At 37.6% G+C, this 14774-nt stretch overlaps 1 protein-coding gene across 2 annotated transcripts; it reads right to left on the bottom strand.

The window, feature by feature from the left end:
- Positions 1-114: 114 nt before the first annotated feature.
- sgk3 (serum/glucocorticoid regulated kinase family member 3) lies at positions 115-12728 on the bottom strand. 2 transcript variants are annotated; one of them, XM_028569051.1, is made up of 17 exons: positions 12440-12728; positions 6756-6935; positions 6530-6613; positions 6258-6330; positions 6040-6115; positions 5703-5778; positions 5361-5410; positions 5031-5088; positions 4693-4776; positions 4458-4589; positions 3892-4004; positions 3295-3331; positions 2724-2810; positions 2306-2401; positions 1876-2031; positions 1373-1462; positions 115-1020 (listed from the first exon to the last, which is right to left on the bottom strand). In XM_028569051.1, exons 2-17 carry the CDS (start codon positions 6849-6851, stop codon positions 850-852), a joined length of 1479 nt encoding a protein of 492 aa, XP_028424852.1. In that variant the 5' UTR covers positions 6852-6935; positions 12440-12728; the 3' UTR covers positions 115-849. The 2 variants fall into 2 exon arrangements, with proteins under 2 accessions (XP_028424852.1, XP_028424851.1); XM_028569050.1 differs by having other exon boundaries at positions 6756-6938.
- Positions 12729-14774: the final 2046 nt, after the last annotated feature.

Raw genomic sequence — 14774 nt, forward strand, 5'->3', positions numbered from 1 at the left:
GCAGCTGAAGGACTAGGATGTGGTGCGATCCGATAAAATTTAATAATTTCATCAGTTACTACAACGCAATGCATGGTTACTATTAAATACACAAACATCTCAGACAACTTTTCTTTGATATTTAGATTTAGTTTTATTACTGTCAAGGAGTATACGCCTAGTTAATTGCCAGGCGAAGCAAAGCATTGTGGATTTCTAATTTCTGCAATTATGAATAAATGTTATAAGGCAAAGCAAAACAATTAACACAAATACAAAAAATCCAAACAAAAAACGATTCACTAAATATTTAAAGACAAACTGAAAAGTAACTGAAGAAGCAGAAGACATGTTTTTCTTGTACAAATGTGACCTATAAACCAAAATGTTTTATTCAGTGGTCTCTCAAGTAATCCCTAGTTCCAGCTTAGTTAAAACGATGATTATGCATAAGTGTATTTTTACAGTAATTACATGGATGAACACACTTCCATCAGACAGTCAAATAGTGTGATTTTAAGTCCAGTGAATTCTTCAAGTTTTTTCAGAAAACTGCTAATTGATTTCATTTAAGGGACACATTTAAGGCTTTTTTAGAAACCACCAGAAATAACATTAATAGAGGATGGCTGTCCTTAGTTCTTAAAAATATCATCTGTTATGTATATATATATTTATATAAATACAAATTGGTAAAAAATAAAGATTTTCTGGCAAACTTTGTTCCAACCAAAATCTGTGTTAAGTGCTGTTTTGTCTCAGCTGAATGCTTTGGCTTCATAGAACAAGTTAATTCATTGTATAAATTCTTCCCTTTAGTCAAAAGAAGTTATGATGGTTAAGGCAATTGAAGACCTCATTGGGAATGTTTCATAGGAAAGAGTCATCAGAAGCTGGGGCATAAGAGAAGCCCACAAAGGCGTCGTCGGCCTCCATTACACTGGCGTTGACTATGGAGTGGTCTTGAGACCAGCAGACGGAGTTGGGGACCATCTCATCTGTGAACTCAGGATCGAAGTTTGTGATGTCACAGTAAGAGCTCTGTAAAAACATTGGGGAAAGAGAGAATAAAACACGGGTCATATTAGCATTCATGGAACAAATTTGGAATACAACAATACAGTTACAACTTGATTTTACAAAGTGCTTTAAAATGAGAAAGTCAAATATTCTAAACTTCCAACCAAAAATCAACAAACAAGACTTAAAAGAGAAAACTCAAAATGCATTTTCGTGAGGTAGTTTACCTAATTAGGCAACCTCCACTGTTAATTAGAACAATACAGTAGCATCAAATACAAGAGCATTGCAATTAAGTTTTTCGTCTTCAGTTTGTGTTGACGGACTATCAGAGAGGCGTTCATTCAAATCTTTTGTTAAAACAAATATTTACCACATTCGGTATAAATGGGGGAGGGATCTTCTTCTGTTCGAGGTCCTCCCAGTTGATGGAGGAGAAGAAGCTGTGTTCTTTTATCTCACTCTGAAAATGTAGAATAAATAACTAACCATTCATTTTGTATTTATAGAAAGTTAGATGAACAAAATTGAGTTGTTTGCTTTCTGTCTCCAAAGTCATGTCAGAACTAAACAGCGTTCAGTTTTTATGCACCACGTCTGGAATAAACTCCCAGAAAACATGCAGGTCCGCTGCAACTCTGTTCTTTTAAATCAAGGCTGAAGACTTATTTCTCTTTTACTGATGTTTTAAACTGCCATTTAATGTTTCAGCACTTTGAACCGAAAACTTTGAATGACTTCTATTTGTAATGTATTTACAGAAATTACATGATGTACATCTATCAGCCACACGAGGGAGCCTAAACATGAGGAACTCTGCTGTACATGTAGTGTCTGTATCTGGACAGTGTAGGTGTACTATATAATCCCACTCACAAAGTCTTCCCTGGACCCCAGTCTGTGTGGGCCGTCTTTCTCCAGCAGGCCCTGGAGAAGAGACCAGGCTGTGCTGGACGCCCCGGGGCGCATCACTAATGGTTTGTGGAGAATGTTTTCATACATTTCATGTGTGTCCCTGCTGTAGAACGGCGGCTAGGATATGAATGGAAAAGAGACAAGTAGAGGCATGTATGGGAGTGTGCAATAAGGCGCTTTGACATTTAGCACTAAAGCAAATTGTCCAATTGGCTTTAGTTGACCAGTACATCACGTTAAAACTAAAAAGGGTTATCCATAATTGTAGTCAAGACTGCCTACCAAAGAATGAAATAATACTAATCACTGTTAATTATGTGGTATACTGCAACAAATGAGTACAATGCATTAGGGATATTTGAGGAAAAGTAGGCTCAAAGTTAAACCTCACCAGGCCGAAGAGCATTTCATACAGCACTGACCCCAGACACCACCAGTCCACTGTATTATCATACGGCTGCTTCCTCAGGACTTCTGGGGCTAAGTACTGGTCAGAAGAAGCACACAAACATAATAATATAACATTTGCATCTTGCTTCTGGTTAAAATACACCAACCAAATGTTTATCAACTATTCTTGCTCATAAAAGCCTATTTTTCTCTCTAGAAAATGTGATTCATATCTCTACACAGACAACACTATGGCCTCAAGATGGAATACACTCATACAATCATTAACTACACTTTATTCCAAAAAGTCTGTTAATGATTATTACTTTTTGACACTGTAGGTGAGACTTCTTTGGAGCGCTCTGTTGCAAAATTGGTAGTAATCAGACATGTAAACATCTAAATAAATGCTGCCATACCTCAGGTGTTCCACAAAATGTAGTGGTGGTATCTGTCTGGGAAATGCCTTCCTTGCACAATCCAAAGTCTGTCAAAATGATATGCCCCTTTTAAAGAGAGGACACAGGGACGTTTTTAGACAACATGTGCCACACAAGCAGCTCATTATCCCCAGGGACTGAGGATTCTATTGTTGCCCAGGAATGTTGGCTGCAGTGTAGCTCAGTCAGTCCCATTCACCGTTCCCTCACTTTCTCAATAAGGCTAGGCAGGAAAATCATTAGTAAGACCTAATCCAATCACACAAATTCTGTCCAGCTAGAACTAGAAATGACACTTGTTCACTGGTGGTACAAATGACTGGACTGGAAAAGAATGAAATTTGTGCTGTACGGTCCCATGTAATAAATCTGCAGCCAGTGTTGAGGCACTGGTGTTGCATACGCTTAAATAAGTATTGTATTGTCAACATAATATCTAACTTGAATAAAGTAGGTGCTGTGCAATCCAGGTATATTCAGTGTAATTACTGCTAGAGTGGTTGTACATCAATTACACAGTAGTGTTTGGTTAAAAAACAGGAAAACTCACTTCATGGTCAAGGAGGATGTTTTCTGGCTTCAAGTCTCTGGACAAAAATGAACACAATTGAATGAATTTAAGTAAATCAGACACATGGCCGTAGCCAGCATTTGGAAACACTGAGGTCATAATACATATTGTTTTGTATTATATATATTTATTTAACTATTAAAATATACATTTCACTACATTGCATTTCCCTATATGGAGATCTAAATGCTACTTCAAATAGATCTCTACAATGCCAGGAACATAGATCTGGTAAAGAACTCTAAAATAATATCAGAATCAGCCTTAGATTAGATTAGATTAGATAATTAGCCTTTTGTTTTCAGGTAGTTCAAGCCCAAACAAACAGAAAATGGTAGCTACCGCCCTGAAGACACATTATCATGTAAGGGAGGCCAACATGTGTCACACACATATGTTCAATTTCATACATTGTAAACTTCATGACACTCAATGTCTGATTTAGTATGTGTATAAATGGCAACTAAAATATTGTCAAATCTTTTAGACCTTAGTTATGTTTAGGATATCTAATTAATAATCTTAACAGTACTACTAAGCCACTAAGCATGTGGTCTTAATAAACCCTCAACATACCTGTAAACAATGTTGAGAGAGTGCAGATATCCCAGTGCACTTGCAATTTCAGCAATGTAGAATTTTGCTCTGGGCTCTGGGAAGGTCCGCTCTTTTTGAAGATGGAAGAAAAGCTGAAATGAAAATGTTAGATTTTGAAGATGTTAGATTATTGGAATGCATTATATGGCAACTGTACTGTGGGAGAATACACCACCATGAGAAAATCAAATAATTAACCATGATGTGACAAAGTTGCAAAATGTATCTGATTTTGTATACAAATTATCTTTATTTAATAAAAACTTGTCTGGTAAGTGTAAATACTGAACTTTGTAGTCAACCTATTCAGAAGAAAGAAGCAGATTTACTGGGATACAGATTGTAGTTAGTCACTCTCACATAGTCACACATGACAGCTTTAAAATAGCTGATCACACTGTGATCGTTAACAACAGCAACAGTGCTGCCTTGAGGAATTTCATTCAAGCTATGTAATACATAATTTCCTATATTACTGACATCTCAGTTTTTCTTGAACTTGTGACTCGTTTCTGTGTGAGCGCATTATTCACAAAACTACTCACTTCTCCTCCATTGACGAAATCCAAGACAAAGTATAACTTGTCTGTGGTCTGGAAGGAATAATGAAGGCCAACCAGGAAAGGGTGTTTCACATTCTTTAGCAGCACGTTGCGCTCTGCCATGATGTGCTTTTGCTGTTTGGAAGGAGTGATTTATAAGAATTCACTTAATAATAATAATAATAATTCACTTTTGCATGCCCTAAAAATGGATAGTCATATTTGATAGTAAAATTACCTCTTTTCTGTTGAGAATGACCTTTTTCTGTAAAACCTTGACTGCATAATACTTTTCATCATGTTTTCGTTTTGCAAGGAAAACCTGCATCACAAGGGAAAGAGAGCATGTTGAACACTGTATCAACAGTGTAAACCAGAATAATTCCAGATCTGGTTCTCACTTCCTACATGGAAAGGCCAACACATGGAGAACTAAAACTTGTTGCTACCCCAATAGAAAAACATTTCTAAACAAAACAAATGTAACTCCAAGTACAAAAAAAATATATCAGGCAACATGATTCTTTCTACATAATGAAACTACTACATTGAAGACATACTTTATTGTTCACATACCTTCCCAAAACTCCCCTTTCCTATGACTTTTAAAAAGTCAAAGTCTGTGGGCTTGGCACTGAAATAAAAATGACAGCACATTAATATCCGTGCATGTAAAAATGTATTATATGTGATCACACAATTGCAAGTTTAATAAAAACAGCAAGGCAGCCTGCTTTGTGCTATATCATTAGATTTTTGAGAAAACATAAGATCAGATAGAACTTTATCCCAGGGAAAACTGCAGCAGTTGCAGTACAAAGTAGGAAAGAGTGCAAATATAAATACAACATATCAAATATCAAAAAGTTGCTATAAAACAGTTGACAGTAAACAGGTTGAACATACTGTGGATTTCCAGAGGGTCCCAGGTTAATGTTTCTGGAGGTAGAGTTGTTCTGTTTAACAGCAGAGAAAACATTACCTAGATTAGGCTAAAACTGAGACACACTCAACACTGATTCACTGCTAAGGACAGTTCTTGGATCGAAGAAATCAGTCCTTTATCTGTACTACAACAGCAATCTGTGTTTATTTTGAGCCTAGATAGACTATTGGAGGTAGAAGACCTAACTTCTCCACTATATCTGGGCTATCCAGCATATCAACAGAAAAGATGTGGTTAGACAGCAGGAAAACAAAAATATACACAGAGAAATAGAGATATTGATCCATTGGTCAGTCACTCACTTTGTCGTCTTCGTCCTCAGAGGCATCGGAAAAGTTTTGCATTTTGTCCATCAGTAGAAAGGCCCTCACGTCTAGCCTGTAAAATTTAAGACAGACCAAGCAGTGAAATAACAGAAATAAAGTCAAATCAGCAAGTTAAGCATGACAAAGCAGAACATTCTCCATCTTTTTTTTTTTTTTTTTTTTTTTTAAATCTAATTCACACCAAGTGTGAAGTATGGCTAAACAAATTTGATCTGATTAGATTTTTTGATTCAGATCATTGAAGCCATTCATCTTGATAGAGTCAGCAATGTAATGTAATATAATGACAGTGAGAACACCAATCAACACTTACTGGTTGCAAAGCTGAGGATGTGAGACAATTCGCTTGATGAACTCATGCAAACCTGCTCTTCTTTGCTTGATGAACTCTTAAAATAAACTTAAAATTAATAATCAAACACTAGGCAAAACAACATGGATCGGGCAAAACAATGCAATAATTTTTTTAACATCAGGTACTGGGATTCTGTTTTACTGCACATGTCATACATCAGCCTAGTGAACACTTACCAGGTTCAAAATTGTCCCCAAATATCCTCTTGGCAGGAATTTTCAAATTCATAGATGGAAACTGTTTCCTTAACTGCAATAAAAGATAAAGAGAGCAACAGAGAAAATGATGTAAGGGCTGGGAAACATCTATGGTCACAAATGTCAATGTGAACAGAATGTCACAAAATCCGGTAAATCAAAAGAATGAAACACTCGTGAACAGAATTATGCTAATGTGTTAGGTGAGGCATATGGTGTAAAATCAAAAAAGACATTGTTCCACCACTCACTGTGTTGTAGAGTTTATCAAACTCCGCATAACGCCTGAAGACAAACCATTCCTGTTGTCCAACATTGACTATCACTTTATAAACCTGAAAAACAGGCAAGTACTGTATCACATGCTAATACGGTCAATAAATATCATGTTATGCTAATTTTACAAAATGACCTTTTGTAGAATCGATTTCTACTCAGAACTGTATACTGAACAATGAACAGAATTTTTGTACGCACTGTGTAACGCTTTTTCTTGTCCCTCTGCTCGTTGTGGCAGGGTATGCTGACGTTGGGGAGACTGGGTTGCTCCTCCATCTTAGGGGCTGCCGGCATTCAATGGTGCAAGGTCATAAAGTGATGTGTCCTCCTCGAGAAGAGACTTCAAGTATACAACTGGCCCATCGCCATCATGGGTCACTGCTGCAGAGAAAAGACAACAGACCTCTCTGTCATTCAGGAAGTGAAACTGGTGTTCTTCTCCTCTCGACACATTTCCGTCTGCAACATTTATGTTGTTTACACCTGATATGATACTTTATCCCAGACTATAACTTTGTAAGCGGTTTCTAATTTACTAATTTGATTCCTCACTACGGTTTTGTCAGTTGCTTGCTTGTAAGGGCATTGCTGGTTAAAAGCATCATCTTGAGGTCCCTGAATTTTTTGTGGAGAGTGAAGACCGTAGCAAGTGTAACAGGCTACAACAGGAGGGTCAGTGAGCTGCAACATTGCAGTGTCTGTGCAGACGCTTCTGCACATACAGAGACAGACAGACACACACACAGACACACACACACAGACACAGACACACAGACACACACACAGGGTCTGTGACATTCTCCCTTGTTCCGGTCAGTAGAAAGGTATTTTTACATAACCTACCAGGGGTCTTTGAAGCTGGAGTTACACAATAGGTTAAGAGTAAGACCCCTGGAGTTGTTCTTCTCCAACGTTTAAAGAGAGAAATAAAGCTTATTGCTGAGGTGTAATAGACTCCTTCCCCTGACAACAGTAGCAACAAAAGGTGAAGACCTCGGGTCCCTGAAGGTGAAGAAGGGGGTCAAGTTCATTGCTATTGTAAAAAGTGAATTATCAATTGGAAAAGGTGTTATCTCCTGTATTCAACTCACCTGAGGACATATTAAAGAACTATTATGTATAGGGAAAATACTAATCTAAATAAAATAGACACACAGAGGCAGATCTCTCTTTTCCTTCACCATGAGTTATGTAAATGTGTCGGTTTCTTTTACAACAAAGCTCTTTGTTTGCTGCTCTGACTTGTCCATTGTTTTTATCTCAGTGAGGTCAGCCTAGTTTGTTCAGTAGTTTTTGTCTTTTTAACCGCAACCCTTGTTGCTCTCACTGTTGTTTAGTCACAACACACGGAAAACTGGCTTTGGGTCAACATTCTCCTTCTGCGTAAGGATCTTGAACGCATCCTGAAGCGATCTCTCATTCTGCTCACGTTGGGGTGAGGGTACAGCAAAAGAGCGTCCCTCTTTAAAATGCATGTGTGCGATCAGAGGGACCTTCATGCCCTCTTCATTCACTAGACTCTTTTTTTTTTCCTCTTTTGTTCCGTTCAACTTTTATCAATTTCATTTTCACCTGCATGCATTAAGACAAACCACAAAGAGACCAATAACGTAAACATTTCCTTTATCACAATTGTCTTTACTTTTAAATCGATAAACTGTTTGGTCTATGAAAATAAAGCCCATCACAATTGTTGAGAGCCCATGGTGACATGTTAAAATCTCTTGTCTTGTTCAACCCAAAGATATTCATTTGATCACATAAAACAAAGAGAAACTGAAAATCCTCACATTTAAGAAACTGAAAGCAGAGCAGTTTTGGATATTAAGCTTGAAAAATGACTGAGCGATACACTGATTATCAAAATAGTGGCTGCTAAATGTACTGTCAATTGATCAATTAATAATTTAAACTCATGTTAAAACTGTATCTTTACCGGCAACATGTAGATGACAAATGTTGGCTGTATTTACCAGTTCACCACTCCATGGGGGAAACCGTCAGATTGGTTTGTGTTTTTAAAACCTGGCTTTTAAATACAGAGAGCTGGTGAGGTTTGTACCAAACGGTTGGCTGTGTCCCTGAGCTGCTACACATCTGTGCATGTGTTCATGGTTAACTGACTCTGTACGTCACTGCGTAGGACCCGCTTTTTAACATTCCAGAAATACTTTTGTTCACGGGAAAATTAACCTACAACTATCTAGTACAACTTACATTTTCAGCTGACAGTGCTACTCCTTCATATGGAATGTTACAGCTCACTACACCCGCTCACAGACATTGTCAAGTTTATTTATAAGAATTGAAAACAAAGCTTGGAAAGGCATACGGAGTATAAGAAGGAACACAATTAATGTTAAGCACATTTCCTAGCTGCAGTTTAAGCCCAGCATGCCCTGCATTTTCACCACAGCATGAATTAACTTGTGCTGACAGGCACAAATATGCTGGACTACTACACAGGATCAAAAATAGCATTCTTCCTGCTTAGCTCAAACACACATCCTTGCATGTGGATATCCTATGAGGATGTTGAACATGTTTTTTTTTTTCTACGTGTGTGGCTGTGTATCATGCGTGACAAGCCATTTTAGAAAGAAAACGAAGCACAAGTCCCCCTACAACGTTAACTCAGATGTGAAAGCTCAATCAGGCATGCATCCACTGATAAACTCAGAAACACAGACCGTTGCAAGGTGAAATGGTTAGTGAAGATGAAGACACAAAGACCTGAAATAGGAAGGCAACCTATTTCAGAGGGGCTGTCAATTACAACCTTTATTATGTAGGGATGCCCCCTCTTAGTCGATTACGGTAGTTGACTAAGGGGAGTCAACTTTATTGTTCTTAACGTATATTATTTCTTTTCTGTCAAGCAATTCTAATTCTATAATTAGGTTTAGATTCTTGTCTTTTCATAGTCATAGTTAAGATTTAATAAGCTATTGCACTGATCAAATCCCTACACTGTTCTCTTTTGCACTACCACCATTGCACACAGTCTACCCTAGCACCTTTAACTCTTTAAATTTCTGTGAGTGGTTTTTATAAATGTGAGATATATGTGTGTATGTGTTTGTTGTGTTATGATTGTCTAAGCTACTGGATGCCTAAAATTTCCCTCGGGATGAATAAAGTATCTATCTATCTATCTAATTGGTCATATTGGTCTTACTCAACTAAGATTTCTTTAGTAGATTGATTAGTCATTTTTTTAAGCTTTTTTGATCCTTAATGACTTCTTTCCGAGAAACATATGAGCACATTTCTGGTAAACACAAGATTTAACAAGGTGCTTTGCATGATTCTTTGTGGAGAAACTCAGTTTCACAGATCTGTCGATTAAAGGTCCCATGGCATGAAAATTTCACTTTATGAGGTTTTTTAACATTAATATGTATGGGACTGCCTATGGTCCCCCAGTGGCTAGAAATGGCGATAGGTGTAAACCGAGCCCTGGGTATCCTGCTCTGTCTTTGAGAAAATGAAAGCTCAGATGGGTCGATCTGGAATCTTGCTCTTTATGAGGTCTTAAGGTGCAAGGTTACCTCCCCTTTCTCTGCTTTGCCCGCCCAGAGAATTTGGCTCACCCATGAGAGAGAGACATCATGGCTTTCAAACAAGCAAAGTGGCAACATCTCTCCTGCTCAATAGCTACAGATGCAGAAATGGCACATACTAGGGAAAGCTCATTGTGGGACTGGCTCTAGTGGCTGTAATTCTGCACCAAGGCTGAATTTCGGGAAAGAGACTTCAGATTAAAGGTGTTGAAATTAATCAAATAATCGATGCATCGAATCGTGGACATGGGTGATGCTGCATCAATAATTGTCAGGCTCATAATCAATTATTTCTGTTTACAATGTAATGTAGGCCTAACAACATTTCTGTTTACATATTCTGTTATGTTTTGCACATTCAAGAAGTGCCATGTGCTCAGTGCTGTAGTTTTATGTGTCCAGCTTTTTTAGTATTAGAGCACTGCAGAATGTTTTGTTTTTGAAGCTTGAAAAGCTATAAATTAAATATCCTACATGGCTTTAATAGAAACATTTATTTGACACATCGGGATGCATCGAGATATCGAATCGAATTTAATCGCTGACATGATAATCGTAATTGAATCGAATCGGGAGATCAGTGAAGATTCACACCTCTACTTCAGATACAGTATTAGGGGACCACTAAGGTCTATATAAAAGCGTCCAAAGAGCACCATGTCATGGGACCTTTAAATCAACTAATCGATTAGTCGACAAACTCGTATGAGTGTTAGTTGAATAACAATTTCTTTAGTCGAGGGCAGCCATATTATAATGACCAGGTACTTTTAACTTTAAATAAAAACAAACACATGTATTAAAAGCTGTTTAGGTTCACATCAAATGTTTAAACATTGACAATGCACCTAGATTAAACAGGTTGGACATATGCAAATTGTTACGTGTGGGATAAACTGAATAAAATAAACATTATTGTAGTTTAGATGTTTCATATTATAATGCAACAGAGACAGATCTCTGATTGAGGAAGTGCAGCTGGAGAAGTGTGAGGGGCATGAACTCAGACAACTCTGGTGCGTGCAACTGACCTCAGCATCTGGACAAATTCCTAATCTGACCTGACTTTCCAGACAGCTCACTGATATCCACGTGCAAACTGTGGTGCTGACTTCCTTTTAGAATCAGCTTGTGCACTGACAAAATGACAGGTTCATCAGCCTTAAAAAATGTGAGATCAAAGAATGTTAGACGCTTTATGGGCAAGCCTAAGCAACTTCTCAGCATACCAGGTCTACCGAGATTTGAACTAATGTTGGTTGGCGTTTTTAAACTCCCACACCACAGTTCTCAGAGATGTAGCTCTCAAATAGTAAAATGCCTCTTGCCATCTTGCATAACGTGTATTGTTATACAAATACATGTTCTTCATAGCAACCTGTTACATCAAGGAACCAGTTGTGAACCTCCTCAACTCACAACAAGCGGAAAGTAAGCAGATTTCTACACAACAGAGTTATAATATTGTCAGCAGGGAAAAGAGAAAGGATTATCAAGAAAAGCATCCTTCTTGTCACTACAAACTTATTAACTGGGCTATATATAATAGCATCACAGGAGGAAAAACATTAATATACACATCCCCCAACTTAGAAATGGTTGTGTGCCACCACTGTCTACACCACACAGCTGAATCAACATCCAATGTGGATGGAAAATCATTTTCACAGCATATGAGGTCTGACACATGATTTCTACAGGCAGAGAACAATTATATGGGGGAAGTATAACACGTCCATAGAACACAGAATTGGGAAGGCCTCGTCTGTTTAATTTTGGCTTTGAGCCGTTTGGTATGCGAACACCTGAGGCTAGGTGTGTACTTACACTGGTACAATTTTTTTTAAATCTCAGCATGGATCACGTGTATTACAGGAAAAGCCTACCTTCTCCAACCGAGGAGAGGAGAACAAAATGAGCTGGAGGAGGGAGGAGCTGAACACACACGAAATGAAAGGTTTGACATGCTCTAACAAGCTCCCATATGTAACACAAACTGTAAACAATACAGCAAAAGCTTACAATTACACATATTCTAGCTACGTTCCTCGGGTGTGCTACACAGCAACGCTAACTTTGTTTATTATGTTTTGCTTCAGTTGAACTTCTGTTTAGTGTTGTCTTCGAGCACAAAAAGTTAATATTGTGTAATAGCCAACAGTTATCCCTTTACTATTAACGTTTCTTCCGAACAACATTTTTTTTCTTATATTGTTAACGTTACAGGAGCTTCGTATGCTACGTTGATTACCCTACACAGCTAACCAACGTCACGTTAGCAAAACGAGAACAACTTAATGTTACGTGAACATCACGTACCTTACAGTATTTTGATGTGGTGTTCATCTATTTCCGTAGCTAGGTCCAGTGAGAATGTTTCGCTCTACAACATTTCATCTGTCAGTACAGCGAACATTTCCCCAGTTTTGGTTGTAACAAAAGCCCCTAAACCCTCAAAGTGAACGTGTAGCTAGTTTCTTGCTGTCCATACGCGTCTGTCAAGTAAGTGAGAGAAGCAGAAAACATCAGTCTTTCCTGGCCGTAGAAAGTTCGAATGAAATTTGTCACGGGACTTCACAACTGCAACCGCTAGCTATCATACCGGAGAGAATACACACTGTACTTCCGGTACTGCATTTCAAAACATAACCAGAGAAAACACACGAGGTAGCCAAGTGGTGGAATGTATGTTGCTTGTACATTAACTCAAATACAAAAGTACAATGTTGTAGTCCTTGTGCTTTTTTGTGAGTATTTCCATTTATTGTTATTTTATACTTCTATTCCACTACATTTTAGAGAAAAACAAATAGTACATTTTAGTCCACTACATTTAGACTACAACTGTAGTTACCAGTATAGGAACATACAACTATTTTATGAATGATGATGCACCACAATTATATGCTACTTACACATGAATATTAATGCATTGATATTATATATCCAATAATTTGATGTATAATAATATAACCTTCACTGCATAATGTGTAGGCCTACTTTAGCTGCTCATATTCTGCAATTTTATGTTAGGAAGATTTTGAATGCAGGACTGTTAAATAATTTTTATATTGTGGTATTTCTACTTTTACTTAAACGTTTAAAAAAATCTGAGTTTATATTCCTCTAATGATGGCTGCATAAACCCACTTCAACACTTACTCTGTGCATTGTGTATATATCTGATCATTTCAAAGTACATAAATTAAAGTGATTTATATAAGAATATACCATGTGGACTTAAACATAATAATGACACAAGGTCCATAATGTAGAACCTGTATACAGGCCCTTGGCTACATTGAAATGAGGTGGTATTGTAATTGGTGGTGCATATACAGTAGGTCTAGACAATTACCAAAAACAGGTTTTTAGGGCCCCTGAGAGTCTCTGTGAGCCTAGCTGGTAATCCACCTCTGCCATTTATATACATTTCCTTCTGCTCTGTACAATATGCTTGGATGGTATTTACCTAAGGAGTAAGTTAAACATAATGGAAGTCTTATCAAACTTAATTAGTTGAGTTTTGTAGCTTTTAGTATTTGTATAAGGAAGATGTTTACCTAAGGAGTAAGTTAAACACAATGGAAGTTTTAACAAATTGAATTAGTTTAGTTTTGTAGTTTGTAGTATAACCATACCTAACAGAAACCGCAAGTTTGACTTCCTCATAATGGAAACATGCAATTTAACTTTGGCAAGCAACCTTGTAGTGTGTTCAGCGGCTGTAGCTGACCAACGGTGAGTCATTTTATGTCAAGAAAGTGTGTCTGTCAGTAGAGAGGACAGCGAGGTAGTGGTGTTTCAACGGTTGTTGCAGTAATTTTAATAAGTGTGTCTGTTAGTCAGCTACAGAGCTCCACGTGAGCACGGGCTTTTATGACAGTCAAGACAGCCAGCATCTAATGTTAGCTTCTCTGCTACGCTGTGGAGTAATGTCTGACTATGTGAGACTAGCTTCTAGAAACATTGTTGGATGCTGCATTCTCAACCTGGAAACTCGTGAACTTTGAGTCTGGGGAGGAGGGGTCGGGAGACCACTCTCTCCAGTATTTTGAATTTGGACTGCAGAAACTATTTTAAACGCTAGCTGTTAGTATTACATATTGCACCTTTAATTTAATTACTTGTTTTGAATTGACATAAATTGTGCTTTTATTTTTTAGAAGCATAGTAAGTAATTTCCGGCCTTATTGTGGTGGGCTTAACACAGCTGACTCAGGATTGACAACATTGATAAGTCAAATAGTTAAACAGTGTCACCTACAGGTATAAAGACGACATGCCTAATATCCCAAAAAATCGTCCACATCCTACCTTTACCGCCAGAAAAATACATGAATGGATTTAGAACTACGGAATACCTTAGAATGATGACACAGGGATTATACAACATTAATTGATAATTAATGAATTACAAGTGACACGTTTGAGATAATTTCTCATAATTATTAGGTGCTTCATAATTTTGACCAACGAAAAATAAGAAATATGGTTTTGAACTTCCGGTGTTGAACTCTATTTAACATTATTAGTAGGCCTAGTCAAAATCCATACAGACGCATTGCACCACGTTGCATAAAAAAAAGGCTATGTCCCGAGTCAACCTACCTGCTCGGAGCTGCGCAGACGAATAATAACCAGAAATGTTGTG

The sequence above is a fragment of the Perca flavescens genome, chromosome 22 (genome assembly GCF_004354835.1).
Source record: "Perca flavescens isolate YP-PL-M2 chromosome 22, PFLA_1.0, whole genome shotgun sequence".
NCBI lineage: Eukaryota > Metazoa > Chordata > Actinopteri > Perciformes > Percidae > Perca > Perca flavescens.

Coding starts and splice junctions, on each gene's coding strand:
- sgk3 (XM_028569051.1), bottom strand. CDS start 6,851: ATGCCGGCAGCCCCTAAGATGGAGGAGCAACCCAGTCTCCCCAACGTC. Junction 5,411..5,702: donor CTGAGGACGAAGACGACAAA/GTGAGTGACTGA, acceptor GCTGTTAAACAG/AACAACTCTACCTCCAGAAA. Junction 4,005..4,457: donor ATTTCGTCAATGGAGGAGAA/GTGAGTAGTTTT, acceptor TTTTCATTTCAG/CTTTTCTTCCATCTTCAAAA.